The following is a 27689-nucleotide window of genomic DNA, read 5'->3' as shown; positions in this document are numbered from 1 at the left end:
CTGATGTTTCATAAAGTGATTAAATCTGTTTGCCTCGAATTGGTTTGAGAGTGATGGATCTGCATTCATTTCTTCTGTTCTGCTGTTCTTCACCCCTGCTCAGGCAGATGGTTTTTTAAATCTGTGAATTTTACTTAAATGACAAAACTTATCATCCAGATAGTTGTTAAGATAAATTAAGGGCATGCCCTGAGTGGATCCCCCCTTTTGCAAATGGAGTGATAATATGACATCCAGATGACATACATCACAGAGCCTTCGCCACGTAATTTGATGGGAAGAAGGCAATGCTGTCAGCAAAGTAAAATCTTATTTGGCGCCCATCATTTAAGTTTAGAGAACATTGCCTTTGGTTCCACTTTGGGACACTGCTTGAAAGCTAATTGAATCAAAGCAAGTGGATTAGGTCATTTTTGACTGACACTCCATGGGCATTTGTCTTTGTCAGCCAAATATCATGAAGTGAAGTGACTCAGCAGAGAGCAGTCCCCAACGCGAATGTGTACATGATCTTAACTCAGACTGACAGTGTTCTAGCTCCCGTACATACCTTGCCATGAGCTACTCTGCTCGAAAGTTGCAGGCCTGCTCCACCCCACCCTCTGCCATTGTCATCATTGCGGAGAGTCTTGATGCACATAGAGTCCGCAGGAACACTCGCAGACAGAAATAGATTTTGGGAAAACACTGAACTCTGAAGAAGAGATTCTTAGTAGTTTTCTTGGCACAATGTAGTCTCATTAGGGATGCATGATATTTAACGGTCAACAGACTAATCATTGGGAAATTTGTTGAAAAGTGTTGGCTGTCAGCCAAAAATGAAATTATATCCAATTAATTGAGTTAACAATATTGACTTAACACAGAATCTACACACTCTGATACAGTAAGTAGTTGTATGCACTTTTTAAGGTTGATTTGCACTACGGCAATAAACACAGAGAAGTGCCATATGCTGTTGCTCATGATGACAAAATGCTGCACCTGAGTGGAACCACACAGTGTAGGCTAGAAAACCAAACATGTCATTTACAGTGTGGACATTTTATTACAGTTTCGGAGGAAGGCAGCATGACTGGAATTTGCAGTACATGATCCACAAAGATTCAGAGAGGAAGGGAAAAGAGCGTCAGAATATTAAATCATCCATCTGTGCTCACTATACCTCAGCCTTTCTTACCCTCAGGATAAACTACAGATTATGAATATCTTTTTAAAATGCAAAAAATGTGAAATCATCAGTCATATTATCAGTATTGACCATGAGAAGGAAGTATTCAGCGAATACACATCGTACATCCCTAAATGGGGATGGAGCAATGTAGCCCCTGAATGGAATGACATTATATTGTACATGAAAGCAAGTCATCAGGCCTGCTGTGAGGACTGACATTGTTGTTAGGCCCTCATGTCAATACCTTTTTAAATAGTTAATTTCTGACTTTTTCAGAGCTACAGTGTAACATATTTTAGGTGATGTATACGATCTGGTGTTGCATATGCAGGCTTGAAAGTCAAATTCTCAGTTAAATTCTCAGTTAAATGTTCAGAAAGGAAACTACTTCAACTACTTTATATTCTGTAGTAAAGGTGGCTGATTTATTGTTTTGATTTGGGTGTTACAACTGACCAGACCATCAGAAGCTTCACAGGTGGTTGTGCACGGGGGTGCATCTTTATTGTGACATAACGCCAAAGACCACAAAGGTTAACTTCTCTTTAAACAATCTTTTTAGTTTCTCCAGTCACATGACTCATGCTATCGTGTCTCCTGCTCATTTGCTTGAAAGCTCTGGAAAAAAAAAAATCTGGCAACTGAACCTTGATTCAAGATTATATCATCACACCTGCTTTCCAAAAAAAACTTTCTAAAAAAAACTTTCAAACATGTTTTTTGTAAGATGCCTTTTAATGCCTAAAATCTGAATTTGCTATCACTTATATATAGTTATATATATATTTTAAAAGGCCTCACCTCACCATTAATGCATTACTTAAATCTGCATGCAAATATGCCGCTCAGCCTCGTTTCCATTTTTGCCCACTGACCTCTCATGGTATTGCAGCTAAAAAAACTCCTTCAGCCCAAAACGAATTTTTCCCATAGAACCCCATTATGAAAGAGCTGCCTGTAAAACCGGGCATCTCAAACTGCAAAACGAGATCATTTATGAATCCATTGAGGTTTTAGCCACAAAACATTTTTGTTGTATGCATCAGACGGACAGTTCTCACTCGACTGAATAGGCTCTATTTTGGGTTTGGTTTCTTGTTCTGTTTATTCATCGATGGCGAGCAGACATCAGTAAGGATGGTTAGTTTGGCATCCATATATCCAGGTTGTCATGTCTAAGTGCAGAGCAGCAGTTTAGCTCAATAAGGAATTAAGAAGTTATCTTCATGTTAGCTGTTTTGTCCCTTTTCCAGTCTACCAAGAGCAAGTGAATTAGAATATTTTGTCAAAATGTTCAACTATTTGTTCACATTCACTTCACCCTTAAGATGTTTTCTCCCCTCATTCCCCATGTCTCTTCAATTTGTCATTCAGTTCTAGCATTTTTATGCAGTTTCGCTCCCCTCTTCCAAACTATTGCATAAAGGCAAACAGTTTTTGATGAATCACTTTTTGTTGTTGTGTTATTCTTGGTATTTCTGCTCATTTCTGACTGTAGAGATCGAGAACTTACAGTCTCTGCTTACCTCAATGTTTACCTGCTAACCAGAAGCTTGCGTCACACAGCAGGAAGAGCTCTGCTCATTTGATCCTTACGTTGTTTCATTTTTGGATAAACTGTTCCTTTAAGAACTTCTTTCTTTGAAATTTTCAGCTGGTGTGAGTTCACAGACCATTAATTTTACAGGGAGCCCATTTTACAAGCATGCTTTTTTTTAACCTTGTTATCATGTATTTAAATTCATTATGGGAACAGGTTCAAAAAGTTTAATAAAACATACTAAATGAACTCAGCCAGCGTGAACTTGTATTCTGTTTAGTGGAAATGGTAATTTAAGAAACATTTATGGACTTCCGTATTTTAACATCATTGCATTGGTATTCCCATAAGCTTAGATAGGGGATCTAATATTACCCAAAGCATGCTGTCTATAAAAGTTATAGCTGTTATGATACAGGCTAGAATGAGTCTCCTGGTGCACTATTAAATGGTGGAATATGAGGAAGTATAATGGAGAGCTCTGATCCATTAGTTGCTGTGAATCCCTCAGCGTATTAAAGTTATTATCATACTTCATTTTTGTTATATTTTTTCAGTTTTTCTGTCTAAATCAGTCCAGTTACTAAATAAAAAATTCAAAAGTCATACATCTGTCATTCATGGGTCTAAATTGGATATCTCAAAGGTAATGTCAATACTGCAAAACAATTAATTCCCCACGAGATGTTTGAACACCAAAATCAAACAAGATGGATCCATTGTCTGTTTCCCCAACAAGTGGCAGGCCAAATTTACGGTGAGATTATTCATTCACAGGGGAAACACCCTCATCATAGAAACCCAACAATCCAACAATTACACAACTGACCTCAAAGCATATTGCTGATGTCTTCTGGGAGACGCAGTTAAGATGCCTCTGAGCAGATAACGACTGCACATCGCAACCATAAGGCGGACGCAAATATGAGAGTCACAAGTGACAGAGGGTGTTTATTCGTTGCCCAGTAATTGACTGAGCATTTCCATAATGGCGTTGTGCTTCCTGCCAGGCTAATGTGACCCCTATTAGTTCAGGAAACGTACTGCAATCAGGCTCTGTGCGCCGCCAGACACAGCCAAGGAAATGAATTGTGGAGAAAAAAGAGATGAGGGACCAGAGGGGGAGAGATGTAAACAATGGTGAGGGGCAGACAATGGGACAACCAGGGGACAGGAGCAGAGGAAAGAAGGGAGGATGAGTCATATCACTGCAGCGCACAGGGCCCTGATTAAAATTCCACTGCAGCACTTAACAGATGTCTTTTTTGCACTAAATTTTGATTTTTGCTTCCCTATGTTGGAACTTTAAGGTCCAATGTGAAGGAGTTAGAGGCTTAAATAGAATATGATATTCTTAACTATATTTTTATTTGTTTGTAATCACCTGAAACTGTGTTTTCATTGCCTTAGAATGAGCCTTTATTTCTTCAGAGGGAGTAGGTCCTGTTCCCCAGACTCCACTGTGTTGCACCATTATCAGTTTACGGTCAGCCATGTTTTTAGCAGGGAGGGTGAGATCAGGGATGATCACTTGGTTGCAGTCTGCAACTGCACCACTAGATGCCACTCAGTCCTGCACAGTGGATCTTCAGCACTCATTTTAAAGTGAAATGTTGGTATCTCTTCACTGAACGCACCCATAGTATGCGTATAGACAGTTTCTGCTGCAACTGGCAAGCAACCAGGCATTTTTACAAATTGAGAAATTGTGCAGTGGTGTGATGTCACTTAACTGTTCACCTTTCAAACCTACTTAAGGTACATATAGTCAGCATATTTGAAATTAAAAACAAAAAACAAAAAAACAATTAGGACAAAGCGGGTATTGCCAACACAGTCTTAGCTGTGACAGAGGAGTAGTACCTCTGCAGCCAGAATTCGATCTTTTTTCTTTAGTGTTTTTATTGGAAAAGAAAATGCCATTGTGTTGTTGAAAACACTTCAGCTATACCTACAGTGTTATGGAGCTGGTGTTGTGTTGTTTGCTTTCCTCTGCACTTCTTCATGGCTGTTACTGATTTAGCTCCAAGCTTGGCCAGCTAATCCTGCCTCTGATCAATACTCCACTTCTCCTTCTCACACACTGGATTTCATCCAGGAACCAGCACAGCTGATATCTTTATTTACATTCGTTTCTTATCAGTAATTCATAAAGCCAGTGGCAAGGAGAATTAAAATTTACATCTAAAACAGTATGGATTTGATACAGTGGATGGAATTTATTTGCCTTGGCTGGTCCTGATGTGTTTGTTGCGTTAATAGCATGCTGGATACATGCTTAGCTCACCTCTGTCCTCTGTGAAACAGCTCTGTCAGCCCTGAACTAGGCCGAACACACCACCCCTGTGTCGTTGTTTTTCAGCCAGGTGCTTTCAGCAGAAGAACAGACCCGAGTACTGAGGATACCTGCTGTCCTCCTGTACGTCTGAGGGATTCTCCTCAATCCATTACATGCTTGGATGCTGATGGTGTTTGTCAGGATGCCCTACACACCCACAGACAATTAAGCTGAAACACAAGGCTGGCTTAATGAAGCTCGGCAGGAAAAGCATCCTCACACAAGGTTCCTTTGCTATAGAGACAGAAGTAGACAAGGTCCATTCATGTCAGGAGGGACCACATGTCTCCGCTGGTGCATTGCTGTGTTGTAGGTTCATGTTTCGGTGATGGTGCAGAAAGACAATTAAAGCGTATAAATAAGTTAACACTGAATGTAAATTTTGGGAGGCTTTATGAGTTACTGACACACTTGCAGCTGTATGTTACACTCTCCATTTGAGTCTACAGTGTTTTTTATCCCTTATAGCCTCATCTATAAATATGTATAAGGAAAATAATCTGTTCAACCAAGGTCATTCAGATTTAATTTTTAGTCAAGTATGAGTCAGTATTGGAGTAAAAAATTGTGTGACTTAACTAGCTCTGCTTTCTGAATCCCGGTGAGGTTGCAGCATGAATCAGAGCTATGTCAGGTAAATGAATCATAAAAGGTCCCCAGATAATCCACAGAGCCTTGTTCTTCATCTGCTGCTTAACTAATCAAAGCTATCATGCTAGTCAGATCAAATGATCTTGTTAACTGTCACCCACCTAACTCAATTCTGCAGACGCAGAGGATTTGTTTATCTTTTTATCAGCTGCACAGCAGGAAGTTATCTAACATTGAGGAATGTTAGTTATCTATAATTGATTCTAAATATGATTTGAAGTCTTACAATCTGCTAATAAATGATATATTCGAGACTCTCCAACAGGGGAAATTAAGTTATATGACCAACGTGTTGCTGAATAAGTGACAGAACACAACAAATCATCTGTTTACTGTAAAACTTTCCATGGTTGGATAAAATGGAACTGAGCCTGCATGACAGGTCAAGCAGAAAACCTGAGCTACACATTAAATACTATACTTGTTGTAACTTTTAAAACTGCTTAATTTAATTCAGACCAATTTAAACCAGTGCTCACCTGCTACAGTCATTTGGTGTAGCTGCTATTCTTACACCGTTTCACAAGCCCAGCATCCACCATTTGGATATGATTTTGGGTTCTCCTAAGGGGGAACTTATTTTGTCACTCCCCACTTTCTGCTGCACTGAGCTTGGTGTATCCTTGCAGGAAGTGACAAGGTCAAAGCCAAATACTACTACTTGTAAATTGGTTTCATTTTATTGCATGTTGCTCAAAAAAGAAACTTATTGGTTTGTGCTTACTTTAAGCCACTGGCAGGTGGGCCTCTTATAATCTTAATTAAAGTATAAATGTATTTTGTAGTTTTTGTCTTGGTTCAGCTCAAAGGCTTGTCATTATTTTTCTGAGGAGAGTACTGGGTTTGGTGAAGTACTCTCTGTAATCATTGTTAAGGCCTGCATCACTGTGACGAATTGTAGGATGAGTCACATTTTAACAGCGACGGAATGAAAATGAAATTATCTCTCTCTACTCCTTGGGCTCTGAATGTTCCCCCAGATTAGATAAACAGTTCGCTTTAATGAAATGAAATATTTTCTAATGATTGGCTGTCACTGTGCCTGTACCTGTCCTTTATGGTGAGTTATTTCTCATCTAATTAATGTCCCCATGCTTCCAAAAATGTATGAAATGTATCAAATGTCCAAACTGAATTTTGGACATTTTTAAGTGATGTCATGAAAGTCGAATGATTTACTCTTTTATTTCAATAACTATTGTCTGAAGTCCCATGATATAAAAAATATTTTCTGTCTCAGTGTGTCAGTTTGATTGACAGCAACTGGCAGGAAAAAATAAATAAGGTTTGGCAGACTTTGCATTCAGTGACATTTGCTGGGACACGTCTTCACGCTGTGTCTAGTTAGCATGCTAACATTCTAAACTTGACTATCATGGCAATATTAGCATGTTAACTTTGTCACTCTGAGCATTTTAGCATGAGGATGTCAGTTTTATTAACTCACACAGTTGTTTAGGCTGTTATAGCAAGCAGCCAAGTTTAAAAACTGTTCATGTCAGTGTTGTTATTGCAAGCCCATCAGCAGAATGGCTGCAAAGTGACTCGCTGGTAGATAAAATCTACAAGAATTTCCTGATAAATGCTACTCAGATAAGTGATTTTAAAGGGAACTATGCGATTTTACTGCATCTAGTTGCACCAAATGTGTAGCAATGATACACCGAGTGTAACTTTTGTAAAATATGTATTTTGCGTACCATGGTAAAGGCACCCTCAGTGGAGAGTGGAACTGGTGGCAAACTGTTGACAACAGCTTTAGCTCTTATCTGTAATGGTTGTTTTGTTTCCTCTTAACGGTGAGACTATTCTAATCCTTAATAATCCAGCTAATTGTATTATCAAATGAACGTCATACCTTGAAAGTAATGCAGTATCAGAGCACTTAACCTCCAGGCTGTTTTAAACATATTGTCTGTAGCACTTAGTCTGCCAAACATGATATGTAGAAATAATCATAAGATGTTTTTGTGGCTGTTTATCTGTGTTGTTATCATCCGTTAATCATGGAAGCCGCAAAGATCGTGCTCTGCCTTAGGTTACTTAACAGAAGTGAGTACATCCACCATTTCCATGCCACTTGAATGAATTATCAGATGTTAGCAGTGTCCCTCTACTTTGTTAACCTTTATGCCTGCTTATTCAGCTCTCTTGTGGTCCTTGCCACTTTGTAGGAGGGCAGAAACACATTCCAGGTGTTATAAATGAGATGGTGTGTATGTGTGTACATACTCGTGTGTCTAACTGATGGAGGGGGGGTGTAGCCAAGCCGACCACTTTAATCACCCCATTCTCCTTCCCCTTTCCTCCCTTCTTCCCTCTGGCCCTCCACTCATCTCATTACAGACAGGAGAGGGTGAGAAGTGAGGCCTGCATAGACCTTGGCATTAATTATTGAACCCTATCTTCTTTTCCTCCAGCTCCTCCTCCCCAGTCTCTGATAACCTTTACATAAAAGAGCAGAGGCTAACTCCCAGCCATTATACAATGTGGTAGGTATAGCGCAGATGTGTGGCGAGGGACCCAGTTTGGGCTTTTAACCATTCAGAGACTATGCTACTTAATAACCTGCATGTAGTATGTTTTCCAACACAAACAGATATGTAGGTCTCCTGTTTAATTGGACTTTATTCAGTCCTCTTCGGTACTAATTAATTCTGCTCTGCTTTTAAATGGGTGCTGCTGTGGCGAAGTAAAGCAAATAATTATTAAAACTGACATTTGACTCCGTGCATTGTTGTTGCCATGTTGTCTGTGTTATGCTCTGCTCATAGCCTCCTGCCATGCCCAGTCAATTTGAATCGCTCAGTTGGAGGCCAGCTGATGGAGTTTGTTGAAATGAGCATGGCCAAGGCATTCAGACAACTTGAGGATGACCTGACTGTGATGCTAAAAATCTCACTGTTGTCTCCTTCTGTCTCCTGCCCCTGTCTTTTTGCTTTGTATGTGTGTGCGTGTGCATCTGTGTGTGTGTGCGTGCGCTTCCCACAGGTTTGAAAAGTCAACATCAAGCCTCGACCTCCCAAAGGCTCTGAGCAGAAGAAAGAAGACGCCGCCAAGATGTTCAGCACCAAAAGGTCAGCCCAGTGTCTCTTTTGATCTATTCTTATCCGCTCAAAAGAAAGAAAAAAAAAAAAACAACAGAAATCTGGGGGCATTTTAAAGTGGCTTCTGCTGATAATGGCTAACATTTCTGGTCATCTATGTTCCACAGATGAGTTGGGACATAGAAAGACATTGATGTGATGGTGATTTCAGGTCACAATTTAAAAAGCATTATCCACTGATTGTTTTTCAGGATTAATTGATTAACTGTTTAGTCTATAAAATATCAAGAATTGTAAAAAGACTCATCGTAATTTCCTAAAGTGAATCTTCAGAATGCTTTTGTCTGACCAACTGTCCAAATTCCGAAAGACTCTTCATTTGTTATTCATTAGTGACAAAGAAAAACCTTACATTTACACCAAATCCTTACATTTGAGAAGAGGAAAACAGCAAATGTCTGACATTTTTAGTTGGCAACTAATTTTCATTTGGTTGATTAATCAAGTAATCATTATAGCTCTAGCAAATACTCTCACACAGATTGTGTAGGAAGTTTAGGTAAACTCAGTTTTCAGTTCTCCTTGGTTGTGTGTACATTGTGTATTTTTAATCTGGCTTGTGGTACACTCTGCATAAATCATTTATCGTTTGGCTTTTCTAGGTGTTGACTGCAGGGTAGAAGTGGTCACATTGCTTAGCCGGTATGTGGAAGGTGGCTTACATGGATCAAAACACAATGCTTTTGGTTGTTTATGTAATCTTGTTTTAATCCCAGGTGGAACAGTTCACATCTTTTGGCTTAAGTAACTTGCGTACTGGATACATTATGGAGAACAAAGCATTCTTTCTCCCATTGAAAGTGCCAGTTCATTTCTCTTAAATAATTAATACCATGAATTCTAATTGAACAGTACATTTTGAATCAATAAGGTTATACTGTGCAGACTTAATACCTTAAAACCCAATTTTGTTTTCACTGCCTTCAGCTGTATAATGGGGAGGTCTGGTGCAGAGATTCCAGCCTGCACAATTGTAGTTAGAAAATGTTAGAAAAGGGCAGCACACACTCAAAAAAAAAAAAAAAAAAAAAAAAAATCACATATATGGTACCTGGAGTACTAGTTAGAAACCAGGATCCTGTGCCTTGTAAAGACCTGATCTAGGTCTCTGAACATTGTTTGTTGTTCACAAATACATTTATTTTAATTTATTCATAGGTATTTTTTTGAAAATCTGCATAAATTTTATATTTACAGTGCCCTCGAAAGGTATTGGAACAGCAAGACCAAATCATTTGTTTTTTCTGTATACTGAACACATTTTGGTTTAAGCTCCAAAGATAAATGCGAGACGAAAAATTCATAATTTCAGATTTTATTTCCTGGTATTCAAATCCAGATCACGTAAACTGCATGTGAGATACCACCTTATATGCAAGCTCACCCAAATTTTCAGTGACCACTATCACTACACATGGCATTTGAATTCTAATTTTGACTTGAAAACGACTTTTTTTCTTACTATCCAATGACAAAATAGAGCAGGCCTATCTGCAAGCCTCTTTCTTCCAAAAAACATATTATTCTTTAGCACAATATTTAACCATGTTAAACCAAGTACAGTACATAGTCTACATTTAAGTTCCTTATACCATCCTTTATTGATCCCCTCAGGGAAATTTGTCCTCTTGATTTAACCCATTGTAGCATGAGGAGCAAACTATGTCGAGCTCTCAGTCAGTGCTTTGCTCAAGGGCACTCTTAGAAGAAATAATCTAACTTACATGTTTGTCGATAGTGGGGGAAACCCATGCAAACACAGTGAGAACGTGCAACATACTGTGAGGCCATAGTGCTAACCACTGAGCCTCCACGCTGCCAAATCAAATCAGCTTGAAACACTGAAAAGCTGGACACAGCATTTTCAGCCAATTCATAGAGCTAATGTTACCTTAATTACCTTCTGCCCCTGGCGTTGTTGTACACAGCATATGTGGCATGTGAGAACAGGGAGCTTGATGGGCAAAGCAGTGGTAACTAATTGGGACAGGACTTTCTGCTGTGATCAGTTAAAGCCATTTACTCCATATTCTTTATTAGGTGTGGTTTAAAATCTAATATCTAAAAAGTTTTTGCAGCATAGAATTTTTTTCTGTACTTAGTGAAATTTGACTTTAAATGTACTAAGCCGTAGTTAATGTGAAAGCTATTTATTTTCTGTGTGAGAGTTGGAATGTTAAAAGCATACAGCCTGCAGTCTTCAGCCATAACTAATGAGAAAATCTTCCATCCCAAACAAAGGCTTGAGTACTAGGTAAGTTTTGTTTTTACAAATATGTTCTGCAGTATCTCTAGTTTTTATTTTTCTGCCACTGATCCTTACAATAGCAGATATTAACACTTGACCTTGCCTATTCAAATACTCACCTATGTACCACACAGACACACACACACACACACACACACACAGTTGTGTTGTTATCTGTAGCTAAGCCCCACAGATGTCAAACAGTTTTGTATTCAGCAGAATCCACAGTGTAGGAACCACATGATTAGATTAGACTGGTGTTCACCTCTCAGATCCTGATTTACCCTGACAAAGGGGACTCGCCACTGCATTGGTGAGATATCGATTGCTCCTTTGCCTACACTTTGATAGTCATAGCCCCACATAGACTAAAAGGTTTATTTTAGGTATTCATTGTCTGTCATGGTGGGATGTCCATATAAAGAATCAAGAATGTGTTTTCTGTTGTGTGAAAATGAGGTGTAGGGGGAGGTTAAGGTATCAAAATGTGATGAGGACCGTGTGCTGTCACAGTGCTGCATCCATCCACCTGTCTTCTTGCAGCGAGTGTGTTCATCATGCTGTGGGTGAGAGGATGATTAAACCAAGCCCGCTCTCCATCTTCGGGGAGCTGTGTCAGCACAGTCGATGACATGGATACGCTCAAAATGACTCTAATAGGCTGCCATCTTGAAATTCAAAGACTCCAAAAGCTCATTGACATTTTTGCTGAATACAAAACAAAGCATTTTTCTCTGGCTAAACTGCTGAACAAAACATAAATCTGTGTATCTGTCAGAGATTGCTATGTGCTGCTGTTGCTTTATCTGTAGGTTTTTAATATTGCTTTTCCTCTTGGGTTCCCTTGAGTCATCTCCAGCAACACGTACAATGCAAAAGCATAATTAAAAGTCTTTCATGGAAATTTAATCAGTCAAACGTCTTAACATAGCAGCTTACCTTTAATTTGAATGGAATGAAGTGTGGAAGAGACGCACGGATAATAAATCCAAGGCATTAGCACTTTGTCTAGTGCTCTCTCCTCTGACGGTATGAGCTGTTTTGTTATTATGGATAAACTGAGTGCACGTATCCTGATTGTTTGTATCTACATGTCCTCATTAAAATGTAACTGGAGCGCTGTTAATCTAAGTGTTTCATTCTGGATGAGAACATTTATGAAGTGATGCACCATAGCTTGAATTTTGGTTACACATTTCAACTTTTAATTGCGGTGGCTGCTTTGCCCGGCCACCATTAATCAGCTCCATAAAGAGAAGAGGTGTGATTGTCACAGAGTTTTGAGCAGTCATGACTGCAGCCTTAAGGCCGAGCCTGACAATAGACTTCCCATTTATTTCAATTCAATTCAATTCAATTTTGTGCCAATTCATAACAGAGGTATCTCAAGACACTTTACAGGCGCGTAAACAACACATTCAAAATTTCATTTATTTTGCACTGTACATGTTAGTTTTACTTCTTATTCATGATAGGAGATAGTAAGATTTGTAGTAGTGTTTTTGGCAATGGTTTAAGAAGTTTGATTTAAGAGTGGTTTGTTGACATCAACATCAACCTGTACAGCTGAGGCAAACTCTTTCACACTTGCTACTGTTTTTCATGTGTAGAGCTTGGCAGCTAGCTAGCTGTACAAACTCCCATGGTTATCTAAACCTTGAATGTAATGGAAATAAAAGTGAACTTGAATTTCTGTAGATATTTCTGTTGCAACTGTTTCACAGGTGTTTAAAGGTTTGTTTATTTTTGTCATTTCTTCAAGCAAAAAGGTTTCATACATGGCTGCCTCTGTGTGAACTAGTGTAGGTGGACAAGGATTCAGTTCAGGAATGTTGGTACAATGTTGTCAGCTATTTGACTGTTTATTCCAGTCTGTCCTCTTCTTTATTATTCCAATCTACATGCTTTTTGCATGGATGCGCCCTCTGGAGGCCACACTACAATTGAGCTTCAGCTCTCAGGGCATGTTATTTTTAAGTATTTACATCATTTTTCCATGCTTGCATAGAGTTCTGTTTTGTAGTGAATTTTTGTGATGACACACCTGAAATGGCATGAGCCTCAAACAGTTTGAATACACAACATGGCCTCAGTTTGACCTCAGGTTTCCAGGTGAAGTCACTCAGCATTTATCGTCCAGTGCTGTGAGGGTGTTTGCTTGCATGACTGTCACAAAGAGTAATTTGGTTTCCGTGCTTGGTTGTCAGCCATTTTGGTCATCAGTTCAAAGCAGTTCTTCCCAGCTGTTTTTGGAAGCTGCCAGGACAGGGTCTGGAAATATGTCATGCCAACAGTGGCTTAGACAGAGATCTTGGAGAAATGGTGTGAGGCTGTCACAACTCGACCAGTAATTGCTTTCGGTGAGAGCTGTAATGAAATTAATATATGAGTCATTAGTGGGAAATGATAGACCTGATATGGGGTTTTTTGCCAAGTTTTTCCACACCACATTAAATCAGACAGGGTTGATGTTAAGTGTAACTTGACTGGGATGTATGCTGAACATACATTGTTACATACACAAACATACACACATCAAGGTGACACTATGGGAATGTGTCTTACTGTGGCAACTGGAAGCTTCTTCCTCAGCCATGCTGGATGAGTCATCACAAGCAGTAAAGAAAGTAAACACTTTGTATCTGTCATGTCATATGTGCAGCATGTCCTTGGTATACTCGTGCACTGTGATGACTTAGTGTTCATGTACCTGCACCTCCGCCCTCATCTGTACAACAATCAATATGTCATGTCCTCATCATGATAGTTAAGCTTATAATGGCACATTAGTAATTACAGTCTTAACAAAATATCACATCTGACATTGACACCCCCACCCCCCCTACACACACACACACTTCACCCGACCTTCATAGGGAGTAATTGGATATCTGGCTGTACTGCTACCCCTGAGCTGCTGATCGACATCAAGGGGCCTTGCACTTGATTACTTATGTATGCAGAGGGAAGAGAATGGTGTCTGGGGAGTAGAGTGCATGCAGGGATGTGTTAACCCCCTGCAAAGGCCTGCTGATCCAATCATGATGAACAGGCTGCCATCCCCACGCCACACACTGACTCTCCTTGGAGCGACCTTGAAGGGAGTTGCAACAGTGTGGCTGTGACTCAGTGCATGAAAGCCATACATTCAAAGACATTATCTGTACTGCACTTTGAAGACTGTGTAATGTAATATACATTAGGCTGGGCTGTACATGATTGATGAGTGATGATTGAGTTTTTGCATTTAATTCTACTTTAGCTTGTCCACAGAAAGTACTAGTTTCTGTGAGGCTGACAGGTGTCCATTATAATCAAATAACAGGACACCTCACTTGTCCAGGTCAGCATATCTTTGTAAAGCTGTGTACATGATACAGAATGTGGAACTGGAGATAGGAGTAGCAATAGTCGCTCTGCTTTGTGCTACGGTCCCACTTTAAGTGAAATTCTAGTTTCTAACAACCTTGGACTTATGTCTGATTTTTACAGGTAATTGTGAATCAGGGAGTGACACAACCCCACAACATTTTGGGGGGGGGGGGGTTCTCTTGGATTTATTTTAAGTTGAGCAGTTTTCAATCATCTGTACAGTCTTATAATTGATAGGAATTTTGCTCAAAATGACAAAAATAAGACTCAGATTGGTTCCTTTCGCTTACTGTTGTGTTGACTTAATATTCACAAATTAACCTTACCATTTAAACTGCTTCTTTTTTTTTTTACAGTGGCCATAACTTAAGTCTGATTGTACACTTTTTTTAAACATCACTAAAGGGCTAGATTTCAATATCGTAACTAATGTGCAAATGTATGTATAACTTTCAGTTTTCACACTGTGAAATTGTTTACCCTATTCTGAAAGAAAGAGACGGGGAAACAACATGAAAAAAGGGATTAACATGAATCAAGGATGATGATGTTTATGGTCGGCACCTTAACCAACACATGACCACTCAATAGATATGATGTCATTTGAGGTACTATCAGTGCAGCTATGGAAGTTAATGTGAAAAATGTATTTTTTCTGAAAACGTCAGAGCTAGTTGTTAGGTTTGGATGTCAGTTCTGAATTAATAAAAGAGCTAGTGCTTCTCCTGAGACTACTCATTTAGCTCTGTTGATGAGATTGTTGATGTTGATGTTTAGAAGTGAAGTGCAGTGACTGAATCTTTCTCAGGTGGAAGAAGGTAGTAAGACTTCAATGACGTGTAAAACACAAGAAGATATTCTGTAGGTCAGACATAAATAAGACATGCAAGAAATCATGCAGTGAAGTACAAGTACATGGCATAGACTCATAGCATAGACAAATGGCATCATAAATCCATGCAGGTCCTGGATTTGTTGTGTGTGCTGTTGGTTCCTCAGTCCGGACCAGTGGTCCTGCTGAGAACACACCCAGAGTGGACAAGAGGCTCCTGGAAGAACAATGTGGATGTAATCAGTCTCATGACCAGGGATGTCCAAGTTAGTCTGTACCTCAGCTGCTTAGTTTAACAATGCAGACGACAGCAGCATTTTGATCAGGCAGCCTTCGATGCAGCAGGTCCTGGACATAGGAAGTGAGAGCAGCAGTAATAGAGCCTGAGAATTGCTAAACTCTGCAGGAAAGTGATGAGGAGGGGGCTTTCTGCTGACACAGGAAAGAGGGAGGTCTCAACTGTCAAGAGACACATTAATTCTACCGTAAGACTGGCTTAATATGCAGGAAAAGGTTTTGTATGCATCAGTACTTGTGTACCAAAGAATATAGCGTATACATCTACTGAATGAATGAAAACGACTGAGTATTTTTCTGGAGTTAAATTGCTTTACCATCTTTTCACTGAATGTTGATGTTAAATCTGTTAACTGAGTTATCTTTCATATTGCCTTATCTGCTCTAGCTGCATCAAGTCATTTTCTGTGTATAACGAAGGCATCGTTCAGTGCAACTTCCTGAATGAACGCAGTTGACTGACTCAACCACTCTATTGATTTTGCATGCTATTTAAAGAGAGTTTGGCTTGGAGGTGAGGGGAGCGGCGGTCCATAATCAGAGGCCAGAGATAAAAATCATAGATCCTGCTGTTGTCTGACACGTCGCTCTCCAGCTGAGCGTTACACTGAACAGTTGATCTGTTTTGATGCCTTTTGCTATAATTGCTGAGGCAAGTGTGCAGCTTTCAGCAGGTTGTTAGAGGTAGTATCAAAATCCTGGCCCTCTGTGCTAAGCTGTGTTCTCCAAAGGGTAGGATAAACACCACTACCATGACAACAGCAGATGTATGTTGTGGCTGTCTGAAACACATGTCCTTGGTGCTTTTTCAAGTGCACTCTTTGACTACAGATGGTGTCCTTCCGCTTTCATAAGAGTAAAGTTCAGATTAGTCCTCTTTCTATTCTGATGAAAAATGGTTGCAAAAAAAACAGCCTTGGTCTTTTTCAGAACATAATTTTGGGGAAGTGATGACCCCCAGCGATTTGTTTTGTGTTTCGTTTGATGTGTGGGTTGGGGATGTGTGAGGAAAAGGAGAGGTTTTGAAAATAGTACTGGCACTTCTTCAGGGAAATCACAGCCCACAACCACTCTCAACCCCGAATAGACACTGATGTTTAAAATTCCTCTTAATGTGGGGAACAAATGTAACAGTGTTTATTTTAGTGCATTTATTGCGTCACAAGCAAGAGACAAGTTATACATATTTCTGCAAATGTCTTTTTTTATTGTCAGTTTCCATAAAGTAAAAATAACACATTGTCAGACTGTTTTTTTGTTATTGTTTTTTTAAAGTATGAAAATCCATGTGTCAGAAATACAATCTTCTTTGATTCCTTGCATTCCTTTTCCTCTTTAAGCCTGTGACGTATCCACATGCAGCTTGACCACCAGCAGTTGGGTTATAACTTTGTGTACGTTGGTAAACACTAATGTAGCCCTTAGTTGCTGGCCTGAAGCTGAGCTGAGAAGCAGACTACGGACATGTGCTCACTCTCGATCTTTGTAATGACGCACCCCCAAGATTTTTGTATTCTGCAAGGCATTTAAACAGACTTTGACGTGTAAAATTGCTGCAGTTTCAGTTTAAAGCTTCAGTAGGAGGAATATGTTAAATATGTTATGGTCAACATGGTGGTAAACGATTACACATCCAGCACATGTTAAACAAACATTAGAATTAATTTGGAGTTGTGTTTCTGCCCTCCTGACAAATGAAATCCACTTAAGCGGATAAATGCTCCACTCTGTTACCCACCTAGCTGCTGAAACTCTGACTTTGCTGTTAATTGCTCAGCAGCTAGCGTAGCAGGTTTATCAAAGATGAGAAGGGCTAAAAAAGCCTTGGGCCAGATGAACAAAACAGCAGAACAGATGTTAAAATGTTTTGGAGGTCTGTAGGTAACTGCTGAGTAGGCTAATTCATAATGAGCAACGTTTACCTTACGCATGCAGTGATTTGATCTATTGTTGATGTTAAAATTATTGATTAGTGGAGAATTCAACATCAACCATTTGTATTTCACATGTGAGTTCAGCCTTGATGTGTTTTCCATGTCTGTGAATTTTGTGCATTTCATAAAGCCTAGAAATGTCAAGTAGGACCGAAGGGCCTATGATCCAACAACAAGTCGGGTTTGTAGCTTTTTGCTGTTGTGGCGTGTTGTCAACATCTTCCTTCTTCGTCAGCGATACGCGCCGTGTATTAGTGCTTTACCAGGATGAATGCAGCTAAATGTTTATAGCATCTGTATTATCAGGGGCTGTTCCTAGTGTTTGTCTTTTCATGACATGCACCCAGCATTCTCTGACACTGGGTAATCAGAGTGAGTGGGTGGGAATGGGTTTAGCTTCACCCAAAGGGTCCACTTCACCTCATAAACCACAACATCAACATATGGAAACACTACAAACCAGCATAAAGGTCACTGGCTTTTAGGGTTTATCATGAGTGTTCTCTCTTTGAGGATAGTGGATGTTATTTAGTGTGTAATTTGTCCTGCCCTCCTCCACCAGTTTCGTACCCCAGCACTTGTCACTCATTTTGATGAGCCGTCTGCAACAAGCTAGAGCTGTCCACCTCAAGCTGGAGGCTATAAATCTGCGAGGAAGAAAAAAAGAAACCACAGGAATGTTCAGTGTTTTTGAACAGGCCGCTGGTCACATGTTTGTTCCTGCTTTCTCTTGTTGTTGCTTTGACCTTTCTTTGCTTGACAGCTACATGACAATAATAAACAGTGTATGCCCCTTGAGCAGGATTTATGTACATATTCATGTGACTTATAATATAAATAATGTATGATATTTTAATGTCATAGCTTTAACAGAAGAAAACATTTATTTATTTATCTATTTTAATTTTGTACTGAGGCAAGTCAGTACGAGTATGTGGGAGTATGTGCAGAACAAAGGAACAGCTGTATGTATCCTCAGGAGCCTTAATCAGTTGAAATGTATTGCCTCCCGTATCTGATCAATGTACAGAGGTTGAATGTCACCGAGTGAAATTGGTGAAAGTGAGCCTGCAGGCCATGGGCACCAACTAATGAAATTTTGATGCAGCTTTATTTAGAACTATATTTTACAGGATTACATTCCAGGCTCCGTTTCCAACTTCAAAGACGAGCTTTCACCACTGCTGGGGGTAGCAAGCCTAGCTTCACCACTCCCCAGAATAGGAAGGTTCCTAACAGTTTTGTGCTAGGGTTTTTTTCCCCCTTCTTCCATGATTCAGAAGGCTTTCAAGTGATCAGTTCTAATCTCACTCACTTTATTTTTCATCCTTTTCCCCCTTCGCTCTGTTAATCCATGAAGTGAGATATGCAGTGGGTTTGTGTGTGGCTCTTTCGATTAGATTAGATTAGATTAGTGCTTTCATCACTTGTGGCCAGATGAGAGATAGAATGACTGGTGGTGTTGGGGATGGGGGGTGGGGTGGGGGTGTTATAGAACTGTCAGCTCTTTGCATTTAAATGGTTCAGGAGTGATGACAGCTTTACTGCAGAATAAACAGTTGATGGGCTGTGTATGTTTGATCATGTTAATATTTCTGCTGCTCATATGTGTTCAGTTCATCGTTGATGTGAATACATTTTGGTGGTTGCATATCACTGTTGTCTCAGTGTGTTGAGTGCATAGAGTAACGTTGCACTGTCAACAGTATTAAGATCTCAATCTCGATTCAGGCAGTCTCATTTTTGTTAGGCTTCTGCTGTGTTTGCACTTGCTGGGAGATAGATTGTATCAAATCAAAGTGCTCCCAATTTCTCCCAATGCTCCCACAAGAGTGTGTGTTACCACAGGTGATGAACTGTACCCATAGAGACGGGGGGGCAGGGCATTGATGTAAAAATGTCTTAACGTGTGAGAGACACGGGGAAAATGCTTCTGAGGTACTAATAAAATGTCTCAGGGTTACAGAAACCCAGTGATGGTACAAAATAACAAATGCATGTAGTTCTGAGAAAAATGCTGAACTTTTGTCATAAAAATAGTTGTAATGCTTTTTAGGACCAATAACTTTCAATGCCTTCCCCCAACTGTTATTCATGTTGTGCAGCCTGTCTCAAATATGGCAGATTTATGGTCAAGACAACTGTGGACTCATACACGAGCATGTCTGCTTTTGTTTTACAAGTTCTGTTTTACAGTCTAAGCCTGCAGACTGATTTCCTTGTGGATCTCACAGGAACAAAGCAAGTGTCTACCTGCTGGAGGTACAAACAATAGTTTGCATAACAAAAGATCTGTTTTGTGCACAGGCTACCTCTAACTACAAATGAGTTTAAACCCAGGAAGATGTGGTCAGGCTGCTTGTATCATCTTATAGACAATCAAAAGACTCATTTTAGTTGCAAAGCTGGCAACAGGTAATGTGCTTGACAAATTGCTTATTTTGATATTTGAAATCAAAGTACTTGGAAAATCTTTTTATTTATTTATTTATTTATTTTTTGCGTGTTTTGGTTATAAGTTAAAAAGCAGTTTAAAACATAAACCCCAATTATACCGTGCACACTCTCATGCTGCAGTCCATGCGATGCATCTCTGTTGCATTGAAGTACAATCAGCTTTCCCCTTTGGCCTTCCCTCTCCTGATTACAACCTATTTCTCTTTCAGATTCTATATCTTGCGTTCCTCTCTTTCATTCCCTCTTTCTCCTCATCCTCCCGCTGGATGGATGCCTTGCAGCTCGGCTAGCTTGTAGCAGCTGGTGCCGCAGGAGATCACTGACCTGGGGTGAACACTGAAGAAGAGTCAAATTAATGTTTTATTTCATTACTCACACTGAAACACCAGCAGTTCTCAATGTCATGCAGAGGGTAAACGCTGCTCAACCGGGGGAAGGGACAAAAACATCAACAGAACCACGACGACACAGGAAGACCAAGCAAATTTACATCTGCACTCCTGGCAAAGCAAAGCTGGTGTTTATTTGAATTTTTCTGTGTATGTGAGACTACAACAGTTATTTGTAATGCCAACGGCGTCTCTCCCTTCTTGTTGTCTCGTCCACTCTTTATCTCTGAGGGTACAGTATTATGTCATGCAAACAGATTTGGCCAGTGGTAGCCAGAGAGCAGTGTTTGTTAAGCATGATAATTCGCTGTGGGTAGAGTGCCAGAGGAAAAACAAAAAAACAACTGCCACCATTTCAAAGATAGTCTCTCTGTAAATGTGTAGTCTTTCTGAGTCTGAGCTTTCATCCTTGTGGCTCAAATTATTCCATATCTTATATAAGGAGAGATTAAGAGAAAATAAATAAATAAATACAAAAAACAGGGAGTCCAGACAGAACGGCTTCAAACAGCCAGCAATTAGGAGTCAGATATGCAGCATGTTCGGTTATCTCCCACGGCCGTTGCGTCTAACTCAATCTGCTGACTGCTGTGACATTTTTGTGATCGTGGAAAAGTGCAGTGGCTGAATTTATTGTTGCAGGGCCTCTCCTTTTTTGATGAATGCGCTCTGAGCTCATCCTTATCTGGCAGGAAGCATTAAAACATGAATCATACCATTTGTTTTCCTGTGATTTCCGAAAGTGACCGACTGACAGTGGCATCTAAGGACAGCAACGTGGGTAATACTGACCAAAATGAAGGACTGGGGTAGTCATTGTAAGACAAATTAGGATGGAAAAAATACATATACAGTATCTGGTGCACATGTAATACCCACACACGAGGACCTTTTATTGTTACCTATACATTTGGAATATATGTGCATCTTGTACAGCACAGTTTTGTACAGACTTATAGAGGTCATTAAGGATCATTAAAGGTTAATTTGGAGCTTCCCTCTGAACATACACAAGTTCCAAACAACAAAAGATTCTTTTGAATGAAGACACAGTTGACTTCCTTGCTTAAGGTGTTCTATGAAGGAGTTTGAGACAATAAGCCTGTTTTTATTGGTCTTTTTGCAGAGCTCTCTGTTTGTGTGGTAAGTGAACTCTAATACTTAAACAATTATTCTGAATATTCAAGTATTTGAGGTTAATTATAGTCTCTCATTTTTTTAATGACAACAATTTAACTAATGATTTTTCAAACATTTGTGTTTACCATAGCTCATATTTTACAGCACAGTCTAATCCTGACAGCCGAGAAACAATATTCTGTGTTGTATTCATGTAGTGTAGTATTGTATTGTATGTAGTGATAGTAATTTAGGATACATACATGATGGTGAATCAATGTTGTATTAGAATTTTCATTCCACAGCATTTATATTGAGGCTAAAGTTGTATTTTAACATTGATTTATACGCCCATAATCTCTTTGTTATTGGTCACATGGTCAGACACTCGGTCTGTAGGTTCAACCACTTTGATCTGATTGGATGCACTGCTTGTAGTGGTTTCTAGCAGATCTTCGTATGGGCTTGACTTTAAAGGTCTCTGTAATGGATGAGTAGGAAATATAGTGGTCTCAGAGCGCTATTAAAATCTAAAAGGCACAAGCTTTTCTTCATTGAGAGGCAACCCAGTGTGACATTGACTTTGATTTATGACTTTACAACAGATGGCATAGTACATTTTCAATGTCATTATTCAAGCTAATATCTTAAAACATTAATAATACTACCATGTCTCCTTGTTCTCCTTGAAAGAGCCATTGTTGGGAGCGTGATTCATGATCCCACACATGTTCAAAACCAATGTGGATAAGTTTAAAACTGAGTAAATGAAGCATCATCATAAAGCTGACACAGTGCAGTCATGGCAGCCACATATGGCTCTTTAGCTGATCGCATGTGTCAGGAACTTTAAAAAGAGGTCTACAAGTTTAGTCCTCTTGACTAAAAAGCCCTTCAGCCACCCACCACTAACACCCTCTCACCCAATTCAAAGTATAAAAGTAGAATTTGGCATGCAGTGCGAGAGTGGTGGAGAAATCAGAGCACTGAGACATTTCCATAGTGAGTGAGGGTATTAGGACAGACGGAAGAAGGTGCCAGTTCTACTCATTTTACACAGGGTTCACAGCAAGGCTAAGGTAGCAGCGTCAACGACACGCCAGTGCTCATCAGCCTCCTACACCGAGCTGGCTGCTCGCTCCACTTACTCTAGTGTGGAGCATGTTTTCCTTTCTTTCCCTCCTTCAGCCCTAAAGTAGTACAAGTAAAGTGGCCTGGAAGGCTGTAGAAATTGGACCATGTGCTCTAGTTTGGCTGAATTCTCTTCTTTTATCCCGACAAAGTACGTTAGAGAGATTCTTGTATGAACGTTAATGGTTTGAACTGACGGAAGCTGCACAGGTTTTTGTTAAGGAAAATGACTGTTAAACTGTTTTAAACCATACACATGATATGATAGCCTAGCATAAAGAGGGCAAACAGCGAGCCAGGGTATCGCACCAAAGTTTTGTCTTTTTATCATTTGGTTTTTGGATGGATATAACAAAATAACAGACCAGTTCTATCATGTTGATATGACATGTTGTTTATAGTTGTATTTTGTCGCTATTGGAGAGAGCCAGGCTAGCTGTTTACCTTTGTTCACTTATTTTGAGAAAAACTACGCTAAATAGCCGCTTGCATTATCTTTATATTCACTCTATAGCCATGAGAGTGGTATCTGTCTTCTCATTCAGCCATCACAAACCATGTGTGTTCAATAACTGCTTTAAAATGGAATATTTTCATGTGTACCTTGGGCAGGATGCATATAAAAGTGATATCCAATGCGGCAAAGAGGGACAATCAACTAATCAGAGAGAAGACAAACTAAACAAAACAACAAAACTAAACCGAAAAGTACAGATACAAGGTAGATGTTTTAATTCCTTGGCGTGCATGTGTACACACACACACACACACACAAACACGCACGCATACACACATATTCATCTTATTTTTAAGTTCCATTGGAGCATCTCTAAATGATTTCTGACAAACCTACCCAGCGGTACAGAGGCATCTTAAAATAAACTGCCCTTTTCCCTCCATCTCCTCCTGACTGCTGCTGAATTCAAATTACATCTCTCCCCTTTTCTCGGCTCTGTTGCCTAAGGTTGGGCCTGTGACTCATCATAAAAGAAGGAGAGAGTTAGATAATGTGGTGCCGCCCTGAACACAACACACGTGGCACACATAGAAAGAACTAGCATATCAGAGCAATGGAATATGGTCGAGTTCAATAAGTGTGTGCTCTGTGGACATGTGAATGTACATGAGGTGAGCCTGCTGTTCATCAGAATCATACTAATGAGGGGTTGTGCACACGGGATTAGGAATAATAAGGAATAAATGGTGGAAGAGATGGAATGGAAACCATAACTAAAACATAAAGAAGGCTATAGGTCAGTGTGGGTGTGTTACAGTTTTCTGCCGCTGGATGACACAGTATATTTTACCATAAACATTCTGGTGAAGTCAGAAAATAAGCCATTTATTCATAATGTTTTAGTTCACAATTTCCTGTTCATATAATATAAAGGTTAATAACCCAGGTGTCTAGTTAATAAATTATATCTGTAATTTATTAATAATGTCATAAATTATTAATGTCTTTGTTCTTAATTGCCAGTGTTCAACAAATTAAAGTCACGAGTGAAAACGAACGAGTGAAACAAAAAATCCAAAATAAAGACAAATTTATACGTATATTAAAAGGAATATCATGGGCGAATCCGCCTGGTTTGTGAGGGAATGTTTATAAGGGAAATATTGTTCTGCCTTTACATATTGATATGAGGAACGGGGAGTTAAAAGATAAAATTATGTCCTCAACATCAGTGATACTGTGACTGTGTCTATATTCTCTTCTCCAAAGACACCATTAATTTGCTTTAATTTGGGTAATTTTCTTCAATCAGCATCTAATGTATGCTCTTTAATTTAATACTGTAAATAGACATAATATTTAATAAATCATGTTACAACTGCCCCTGCATTTCTCGGTTGTCAAAGTCAGTCTTAGAATCATCAAGTTGTATTGCTGAATACCTGTATCATTTGACTTTAACAAACATAATCTTGTCATAAATGAATTTCTAGCTTCTATGTGTACTTTGTGAATTGCACATAGTTCTCTTCCTTTCAAGGTAGAAGTCAGCTCAGTTGATATAGCTTTTCTCTCCCATTTCGCAAGTTCTTTCTGATTCTTTCACCAGCCTTTGACCTCATATTATCCTGTCTATGTATGGGTATTACAGTCATGTGTACTGGATGGTGTTATATGTGTATCAGATCCCAACAACTGATAACTCCCAAATCTAATTCTAATCAAATGCAATTCATTCTCCTGACCTGTGAGACTGCTCTCTGCAGTCTGATTGCAGCTTGTGATGTGTTTACAGTCTTTTAGTGCTGATTAAGTGCTAGGAAGGTTGTTCTCCACCACCCACAGCTAAATTAAAATGGGGAGGTGAGATGGGGCCTGTCATCACCAGCTTTAGCACTTCACACGTAAGAGATTTGCCACTGAGTCAGCAGCAACTGCTTGTTCACCTCTTATGATTGTGGTAAATTAGTACTACTATTTTGAAATAACTTACATTGAAGAAATGCCCAGGATTTCCCCATGAACTCTGAATATTGATCTTTATAAACAGTTATAGTTTACAGCTGGCCATTTGCCAAACCCCTCTCTCAAGCAGCAGTTGTCCAGTTGGAGTCAGACATGGCAGGCCTCTCCAGCTTTGGCTTTCTCCATTGTTATAGAAGCAGTGGGAATAGAGCTGTAATAAGAGAAATGCTTGACATCTAAAAGGTTTGGAGGGTGCAAACAGCAAGTGATAGCATGTTTGTCTATATAGTAGTTTACTATCTACTCAAGAAAGTTTCATAAAACTGTTGACTGTGAAAATAAATAATTAGATGCCTCTATTTCTGTTAAATGTGATGTATATTATGAGAGATGACGCACTGTTTACCTCACCTACTTGCACTACTTCCACTCTGTACTACCTCACTTTTGTACTACCTCCAGAACCATATTTATTTTACTTATTTACTTTTTTTACTTTTATTTACTTACTTGCTTATTTTTATTTTGTTTTACCATATTCTATTTTATTTTATTCTATTATTATATGTTACTCGTTCTTACGTTCTATGTGTGCACCAATCACGAAGACAAAATCCTTGTAATATAAACCTCTTCGCTTACATGGCAATAAATGACAATTCTGATTCTGATGAGCAGGTTCACAAAATACTAAATGCTAGTTTACTATTACTCTACAAGAAACTTTTTTTGACTTGCAATGCCAATTGCCAAATCTGTCACTGATATTCTTAACTGTGCTTTCACGATGTAATTGTTTACAATTAGACAGTGACTAGCAAAAATATTTAAGTTTTACCTTATGCTCAAATGAACAGAACATCTGTGGCGGGAAAAAAAATTACTAACCGACTCAGAAATGCCTTTGTGATGGAGGAAGTTATCTCAGAGGCACGAGCAAGCGAGTGTCATATATTCATTTTCACTCTACTTGCCTTGCGAAATTGAGACATCCATATTTGATGTCCTGCCCGTGTTTTTCTGAAAACATCCTCACTCCCAGAGATGCGTCCCTGCTGGCCTGCCATACAAATCATCTGTTTCTGATACGCTTTCCACATGGGTCTTGAAAGCCATTCTCTGTCGATGTGACGATGTCACACTGAGAAATGCATGAATCCCATTTAAAGAACATGTAAAACAGCGACTGGCTGGCTAGCAGCAGTTAAATCAGGAATTAAACTGTCTATGCAGGAGAGTAGCTTTGCAAGTCATTTTGCCTGATAGCCGTGCAGAGGCGCATACAGTCATTGTCCGCATAAATGGAGCATCACTTGCTAATGCTGACATCTGACAGGTTAATAGCGGATGGGATTTAATGCTGTGAGTATGAATGTTCAGTTATAGGCACCATGATACTGCTTCTTTTTCTGCTGAATGCCAGTGCACCCTCATCTGTAATGAGCTTTGCTCTTTTTGGTCATGGAACTGATAAACACTAGCAAACTGTAGAATGTCCAGAGACGAAAGCTTGAAGCAGGGGATATGTAGAGGTCAGATCAGGCTGTCTGCTAAGATCACTAATCAACTGTTCAAAACAGAGGCGATCTTGAGTAGCAGAGAATGACTCATAGTGTTCAGTCTCCTCTTACGTCACTTTGTTTTCAGCTCTCAGCCTCATAAAAATGCGCTTAACAGCTTCTTCAGGGTTTTCATTATGTGTACTTCTTGTTTGTGGTTTGTTCCCTCTTTTATCATTGTTGTTCCTGTTGTTCACTATCTTATGAGAAAAGTGAGAGTGTGAAAGTATACCATAAAGGATAAAGGATGACTGACACTACAGGGTCTAAAGTAAGAGGGCATCCAACTGTGATTACACCTGTATGTGTCATGTCATTCCAAAACTGTGGACTATATGATGTCGCTGTAATTGTCTCTAATCTTCTGGTTTCAGACTTTCCACAAAACATTGCAACCTGGCTATTAGAAGTCAGTCAATGATAATAGAGCGATTTAAGCAGTGAATGTTGTAGTTGTTTTATGGCATTGGCCTGGTTGCAGATCTGTGGATTGCTGTCCATATACCAAATTGTACAAAGATTAAAATACTTTTGTGGTTGTTTCTGCTGGTCGAAAGAACAATCAATGAATCTGACTGCAGGATGAAGACCTGGAACATCAGCTTCTTGCATAGATAGCTACCTAGTTATAAAAATCATCAAAAATAGGCATGAGAACAAAAGTGCACCTCGCAGGTTTGATTATCCGTGGCTGCCATATAATCATCCCACACACAATCAGTATGTCGCTCAAAGTGTCTCTGTCTAACAAGGCCTGATAAATGATGTGTTCTCTCACCCTGGGGACGGGTGCAGGAGGCAGATGCTAAAGGCAGTGTAGTAAAACTAACAAGGCTTTTATGACTGCTGGTGTTTAAAGGACCAGTTGATACATTAAATACAACAGCTGTAAATGACCTTGACGTTTGTCCGCAGAAGGAGGACCACAAGGACAACACTGAGCCCTGCTTGCCCTTCTGAAACTCAGTGATGCGATGGAAAAATAACTCTCAAAATGCTAGGAGAAGTTGTGAGCAAAATAAGAAGTCCATTTTTTTTTTATTAGACAAATCAGGAAGTCAAAATTCATTACAGTCAGACGTATGGTGTTCTGCACGCTATCAGTGTCTGAAAGCATAA

At 39.4% G+C, this 27689-nt stretch overlaps 1 protein-coding gene across 4 annotated transcripts in view; it reads left to right on the top strand.

Moving 5' to 3' along the window:
• Nucleotides 1–27689, top strand: part of oxr1a (oxidation resistance 1a) — a 149259-nt gene that overhangs the window by 5214 nt on the left and 116356 nt on the right. For all 4 annotated transcript variants that reach the window (XM_046399720.1, XM_046399719.1, XM_046399717.1 and 1 more), the window contains exon 2: nt 8695–8780. In XM_046399720.1, coding sequence (XP_046255676.1) covers nt 8764–8780 — 17 coding nt within the window. In that variant the 5' untranslated portion in view covers nt 8695–8763. The remainder of the gene's footprint in view (nt 1–8694; nt 8781–27689) is intronic.

This window comes from Scatophagus argus, chromosome 9 (assembly GCF_020382885.2).
Source record: "Scatophagus argus isolate fScaArg1 chromosome 9, fScaArg1.pri, whole genome shotgun sequence".
Taxonomy (NCBI): domain Eukaryota; kingdom Metazoa; phylum Chordata; class Actinopteri; family Scatophagidae; genus Scatophagus; species Scatophagus argus.
The sequence above is the reverse complement of the archived record's forward strand: the minus strand, read 5'-3'. Positions and strand labels throughout refer to the sequence as shown.